This window comes from Chroicocephalus ridibundus, chromosome 3, assembly GCF_963924245.1.
Source record: "Chroicocephalus ridibundus chromosome 3, bChrRid1.1, whole genome shotgun sequence".
In the NCBI taxonomy this organism is placed as follows: domain Eukaryota; kingdom Metazoa; phylum Chordata; class Aves; order Charadriiformes; family Laridae; genus Chroicocephalus; species Chroicocephalus ridibundus.
Window position 1 is genome coordinate 112,138,911 of NC_086286.1, and position 7,194 is coordinate 112,146,104.

The window sequence follows — 7,194 nt, forward strand, 5'->3', positions numbered from 1 at the left end:
TATTCTTCTTCTCCACCCTCCCCCAGCCTTACAGATACTGGATTTAGATGGACTTTAGACTCAAGATGGACTCTTGATCTGATTGTGTGGCCATTTAATACTCCTACTTATTATTTATAATCTAGGAACAGTGAATGGTAACACACAGTGTCAATGCCTGTATTCTTATACTGGTGGAGGTAAAGGGATGTATTTCCAGGTGTCAGTTGAGCTGTTACATTATGTGTAGTTCAGCTAGGTCTTTGGTCCTTGCTCCAATTTCATGTTGCTCTCTTGTGCGATAGACATAAAACATCCATATGTGTGAGCATGACGGTATTTCTCTGCAGTAAGCAAATCACAATATAGAGAGTCTATACTTTCCAAGATGCTGTATGTGACTGGGCTAGTCACATATGTTCTGTGTATGAGCGTGGTTCAGTAGGTAAATAATAAACTGAGAGGCAGGAGTTGTGCTCTTCCTGGCTCTGCAATTGTCTTATTGATGGGCTGTAGCGAAAAGGCCTGCCTTCTTCATCCCTCTGTCTCTCTCCCTTCATCCGTTTTTCCTTACCCTTGTCTGCTGAAATAGTAAGTCTCCAGGACAGACGGCCGTGTGTTTGTGTGTGTAGCCTTGCACATTTGTCTTGAGCTGTTAGAGTTCCTATTAGCTGTTTCTCATCTGATAATGCTGAAAAGCCACAGAGACATCTGGAGTTCATCTGCGTTAGTTGGGAGTATAAAATCTGTTTTCTTGCCTCCCCGACTCTTGTTCAACCAATTTACTGTCTGTCTTACATCAAAATAACATTCATGTTTTAAGCCACAATAAAATTAAATGGTCTGATTAATGTAAAATGTAATATCTATCCCTTTTGCTTATGTGCACCAAGGGACTTGCCATATTTACTTTGTGAAGCTGTTGGACCCTGACCACAATTTCTGCTGTGTGTTCTGGGATTCAGGTGTGAACGCTGGCTGCATCCTTTTAACACATCCGTTGGCTCGGAAACAGCTCCTTACCAAGCTTTCTGGATAAATTAAAGTCATAGTAGTTCTCTATCTTGTTCTTTTTTGTTTTATGGGACAAATTGCTTTAGTCATGAGTGAGTGGGAAGTCCTGGCTAGTTTCTAGGATCAGTCAGTGTCTCCACTGTTTAATATTAATTGCACATCTTATGAAGAACAAATCTGACTCTCCAGATGTCTCCAGGGCTTCAGTAGGGTGAATTTTGTGAGACTGAGAAAATCAGCTGGATGATTTTCTTCTGTCATAGGCCAGAGAAGTAAGGGAAACCTGGCTCAGGGAGTGTGTGCTAGTTAAGGTGCTTTAGCTAAATCAATCTAGCTAAAGCATCTTAGCTGAGATTTAGTCAAGGGCCCCTCAGTTAAAGAGCTTTAGCTAGATCAATCTAGCTAAAGAACTTTGACTAAATCGCTGCATTTATACTCCAGCCTTTTTTTGCTAAGTCTTTACCCTGCTAGAGAATCCAGAGGCCAGCACAGATTTAGGAAATGATTGCAGAAGTGCTTGTTGAGTAAAGGGAAAAAAAAAAAAAAAAGGCGGTCTAGTTGTACATGCACACATAGCCAGTGACTTGTCTCCTATACATTGCATTTGCCCAATAGCCTATTTTTCAGATGAAAATTCCTGATGCCTTTATTTTTTTTTCCTTTCCCCCCCAATGTATATTTTAGATTTTTGAAACCATATTGTAGATACGTGGGAAACTTTCCTGGAAGATTTTGGTCTTCTGGGAATGGGACCTCTTTTAATTTCTTTGCCTTCTAAAGAACGAGAAACACCTGTAATTACTGCATTTTGAAGTTAGTAATTGTGAAGCTTTTCCCTCTTGACCTTAAAGGTAGTTGTGGTTCTAACTGTAACTTGACTGAGCATCTGGCAAAATTGGTGTGAAGCGGTGCAAGGCTGCCCGCTCAAAGGGTATGCCTGCTCTGGGCAGGTCGGGGTTTTGTACTAAAATGCAAATGGATGCTTACAGAGGAGCATAACGACCGTGCTGTCTCCCTCCTTCCCCACCCACATCCCCCTTTTTCTGCATGGTGCTCAGCCCTAACAAAATGGCACATGAAGAGGCTTTTGGGCGGCAGAGAAGAGCGTTTTGCTGGTGGAGAGAAGTAGACTTGTGAATGGAGTCTCTTCTCTCCTTACAAGCTTCCTCTTCCACAGCTGACCTAACTAGAGAGTGGGATCAGTCCCTGGGGGACTCCAGAATGATGATGAGACCTTCTTTTCCTTATCCCATCTGGAGCCTCTGTCCCAAACACCCACTGCATTAACAGACATCTCTTGATCTAAGTGGCACTTACAGCTCTGCTCTGGCATCTTAGAGTAGAAAGGAGAGATTTTTGCTGGCTATGGCTGGGCAAACTGGGGAGAAGGGTGAACTCAAGGTAGAAAGCTTATGCTCTGCCTCCAGGTCCTGTGCCTCTCCACTCCTTGCGTGGAAACACTATGTAGGCAGCATTATTGATGGTCTGCAACAGAGAGTGAGGAAGCTGAAAATAAATACAGCAGCAGGTGGGGTTGCACTGGGAGAGGTGCGAGATTAGAATGGTGAATACTGCGATACCAGAGCAAAACAATTCTGGCATCACTTCAAATAGAACTCAAGTAGGATTGGAGTCCCACTGCAACATCCGAATATTGCAACTCCTTGCTAAACTTTCCTATTGTAGGAGTTGATATGCTACTTCTGTGGCTTGCAGTCCTCAAAGCACTACGGAGAGGCAGAGGAGGTTTCGAAGCGTTTGTACACCGCTGAAATGGGTTCAGCAGATTAAGAAGGGGTGTTTTGGCAGGTGGCTCGGGCCTCTTTCTGATAATGCTGCTGCTGCTGTTACACTTGCTGCGTAGCACTTGATCTCGATCACCCCATCTTCTGAATAAAATCATAATTGCTGCAACATTGTAGAGCTCCAAAGACAAGTCTGGATGAGCCAAAATGGAAGATTGCTAAGGGAAACCTGGCCCACATTGGTGGCACAGTGGTTGTGAAAGGCTTTGGATGCTGGTAAATTCAGCTGGAAGCATGAGCACCCAGCATAAATGATGCAGCTGAACTCTAACCTATGAAAAATAACAGTTGGAAGCAGTTCTGAAGCTTTCTTTAGATCAAATCCAAGTCTATTCTGTCTTTTCCATGCTGTATTATTAACATTCACTTATTTTTATATTTCAGTCAAAAACTAAACCCAAGAGAGTAAAAGCAATTTACAACTGTGTAGCAGATAACCCAGATGAGCTAACTTTTTCAGAGGGAGATATTATTGTAGTTGATGGTGAAGAAGATCAGGAGTGGTGGGTGAGTATTTTGCATTTTCCATCAACACACTTTGAAAGAAATAAATGAAATCTAGAGGCTGACAACTGACTTCAGAAGATCCCCTGTTGGGTTTCCAAATAACAGGAAAAGTTTCATCTCATGGAAACCTGATTCCAGAAATTTCTTTTGTTCAAAAGCCAAACTTCAGATAAATTTTTGGGTGTTCTCATTAAAAAAAAAATAAAATCTTATTAGTAGGGTTCACAGTGTACAGGGGACACGGTTTGTGTGATTGAGGAAATTCTTGGGAGATGTCAGCAGTTTAAGAATCTGCTACTGTTTCATCTTCCTTGAAGATGCTGTGTGGTGGGCTTCAGAAGACAGCTTTGTGTTGTCCTAATTCTTCAGCTGACTTAGATTAAGAAATGATCTGTTTGAGCTGGGAAACCATCTCAACTATTTATACCCCGGAGCCTCATCAGCCAAAGCAAAGTCTTGGGAAATTGTTCTGCATTAAAACACTTGCCTTACTCTGTTAGCTAGAGAAGAATAGAACATCAGATTGCATCTAATTGACAATGGTGCTGTATAAACACAAACAGATTCACGTAAAACCCAGAACTGTTGAAGCTTGATCCATCCTTGTACTTTTCAGTGGTTGTTAAGAGGCGGAAGCAGAAGCAACTTAACAGAGGCAGAATATGGGCTGCCAGGCATTGCAGAATGCACGGAAATGATGTAGCAGTGGCGCTGCATCAAGAGGTGTTACTTTCAAAGAACTGGATAAAACAGAATTTGACCAAAAATGTCTGTAGCTGAATAACAAACCTTACAAACAAAATACCTCGTAGGACTGAATTATCTGATAATGTTTCCCGTTCACAAAAGAGAAAGACCACCACTGCAGAAAAGATGTAGGGAGAGGCTTGTGCTCCTACAGGCAGGAAGGTCACTGGTGTTCATTTTGGTGATTCTGAAATGCCCTTTTGAGATTAACTTGACAAATATCTGGACTCTTTCAGATTGGCCATATTGATGGAGATCCCAGTCGGAAAGGAGCTTTCCCTGTATCATTTGTGCACTTTATTGTTGATTAAATTGCTACTGATAAGTGGAGACATTTCTCATTTCCAGCGGTCACAGAAATCAGTTTTGCTTTATTTCATTTCATCTGCAGACACCTTGCCAGAGCACTGCCCGAGTCCTAGGTACTGTAGCTTACTTTTTTATTGCCATTGTTCTGATTTGGGGACTTGTAAAACCTTTTTTCTATGTGAAAACTTCTCATGAGCAGTTTACACTTTTTTAAAAAAAACACAACTCTTCATGTATTTTTCAAGGTGAACTGAAAAGCTTTAACGATCAAAATCCATGTAAGTGTGTGAACATCACAACATTATGAACGTTCTTTTCAATCAATTCACTGTAATTTCATTCTCCCTTTTGTAACGTGGCAATACCATGGTTCAGTGTTGCTTCCCCAGTCAAAGAAATTGTGTGCATCTGACAGGGCAGTGAATTTATTCAATTCTTGATACCATTTGAAGTGTTGGAACCAAAACACGCAAGCTGCTGCGTAGTTCTAAATTGGGCTCGTTCAGCATCTTGCCATACTGGCTGTCATCCAGGATGTCAACTATTACAAAAGGAACAATTTTAATCGGGTGTCTTTGGCCAGGTAAAAGTGGAAAAAGTATTTCAGTTTACCACAGAAGAAACTTTCTTTCAGAATGGATGTAGATATTTGCTTAAAGTTATCTGAAATCTGTGTTAGCTGTTGAACTTCCTAGTTCTAATTTTGTGAGCTTGAGACTGTTTCATTTTTCTATGCTGCACGTGTGTAGAACCTGTTTTTTGAATGTTCTTTATGTATGTTACATCCATTTTGGTCATTTAATGTGACTACTGCTGGTTAACGAAACTATGGCAATATTAACGAGTTACTACATTAACTCAAGGATATGAAAACTGCACTTCCTGAAATGTACTTAACTATGATGATGGATTGCAGAGCATTTCTTACGCTTGTCTCATGATAGTGTTTAGACTTTATTTTTAAATTCTTGAACTTTCTTAAATCATCCAGCAATGTGTTCACAGAGAGAACATATTTGGTGGAACACTTAGATCATTATCCTTGGTCAATAAGGTATCTGACACCTCACAAGTACACTACGTTATGTTCTGGTTTATACAATCTGTGTGCCACTACCTTGCAAACAATGGTAAGTTTGCTAACTCACTCTGTATTTATATAATATACCCACATATATGGTAGCTACACTGTTGTTAAATTTGTTTTCCTAATTTGTGAACAAAGGCTAGGCCATGGATGGTTCCCAGTTGGTTGATGGAATACAAAACACCAATATGACATCTGACGTCGTTTCGATGTTTGTATATTGTGAAATTGTACCAGTTTTTGCTTATGCTACAGGAGAACAACTGATGGCATAGGATAAGAAAAATCAATGTCTAGGTCACATTGGCTTTGATCACGTTTTGTGAATATTGTATCTCTGGATTTATCAAGAGAACTTTGAATTTCTGACAAATGGTGTTTGAATTGGCCGTTTCATACTGAATGGAATGGAAAATAGGCCACCACCGTGTACGCTTATTTGGAGAAAAATCACATTGCGTTAGTGCTGGAAGAGCAACACTGATCTTACCTTGTATCGCCTTTCCTCAATGGTACAGTGGGTCGACAGCCTCTCCAATGGGTGGGTACAGCCAAGAATACGCCTAACTTTCATTTCCTAGATGCTGTTGCTGCAGTAAAAATGGGGAACAAACTGGAATGTTTCAAGATATTTTTGTTGCAAGTTGAAGCAAATTAGTCTGTATTTTCGAAGTTCCCAGTAAAGCTAATAGAGTAATAGTTTAGCACTACAGTTTTATTCACTTACTGATATGTTCAGTTTGCGACACTATTTTGTATGTTTCTATCCCTGATAGAGTCTAGAGAGTAAATGGGCATATTATTTTGCACAGATCTCCTAATGTACAGTATTTTTAACACAGAATCTTATAGTGTATGTAACAACTCGTAAAGTTAAACAATGATGCAAACTTTCCTCGAGTTCTGCTAGAAGAGGAATACGCTTCAAAATGTCACAACCTCGTTCACTGGTTACTTAAAAACTAGGAAACTTGTAGAATACAACTCAATAGCACTAACAGTGCAGACAGACACAATCTCGAGGACCAATGAAGAGCAGCTAAGCAAAATTTATCCCTAGATTTTCCATGTTTCTCAAAGTTTGCTCCTCTGCTAGAGGAAAAAGAAATTCTAGAGCCTGTAGATATCTATTTATAATATAAAATTAAGAATTTTAAGTCCAAAATTTTGGCATATTTCATACAACTTTTCAAATCTGATTAAAGTAATGATTCAAAAGAACCTGTTAATAGACAGACTATTAGGTTGCTGTGTTAACTGTTTAAAAAGGAGCAAGTGACACTTAAAAATGCAGCTTAGAATGCTATGAGATGTATAATATTCAATTCAGTTGTTTTTATTTTGTTTAGTTGCAGAGCAACTGTATATATTGTATAACCTAAAATCAGCTCTTATTTTCAATGTCCTGGATGCAGTGATTTATAATTAGAGCATGATTAATAAATTTTACTCTTGTTAACCAGTCAAATGTCTGGAAAAAATAAAACTACTTTTAAAATCACTTTGGCTACTTCTCTTCTGTTACTCTGCATTGCTTAGGCAATATTCTTCTTTTCAGTGTGTTAAATGAGAAATACAAACAAGTAGCACTTGAGCAAAAAAAGGTACATCTTTTGGATTTTTAGTTGAATGTAGAAACGGTGTAGACAGCACACCTAAGATTAAATTAGAGGTGTAACGCACCAAAGGACTACCTATTATCACTTTGCTCTTGTTTTGTTCTAATATCTGTATTAAGCAGAACCG

General features: G+C 39.4%; 1 protein-coding gene across 2 annotated transcripts in view; it reads left to right on the top strand.

Moving 5' to 3' along the window:
• The window catches only part of ASAP2 (ArfGAP with SH3 domain, ankyrin repeat and PH domain 2), a 93,107-nt gene extending 86,158 nt beyond the window's left edge, over positions 1-6,949 (top strand). For both annotated transcript variants that reach the window (XM_063330446.1, XM_063330445.1), the window contains 2 exons: positions 3,183-3,305; positions 4,289-6,949. In XM_063330446.1, the coding sequence (XP_063186516.1) occupies positions 3,183-3,305; positions 4,289-4,363 (198 nt within the window). In that variant the 3' untranslated portion in view covers positions 4,364-6,949. The remainder of the gene's footprint in view (positions 1-3,182; positions 3,306-4,288) is intronic.
• Positions 6,950-7,194: the final 245 nt, after the last annotated feature.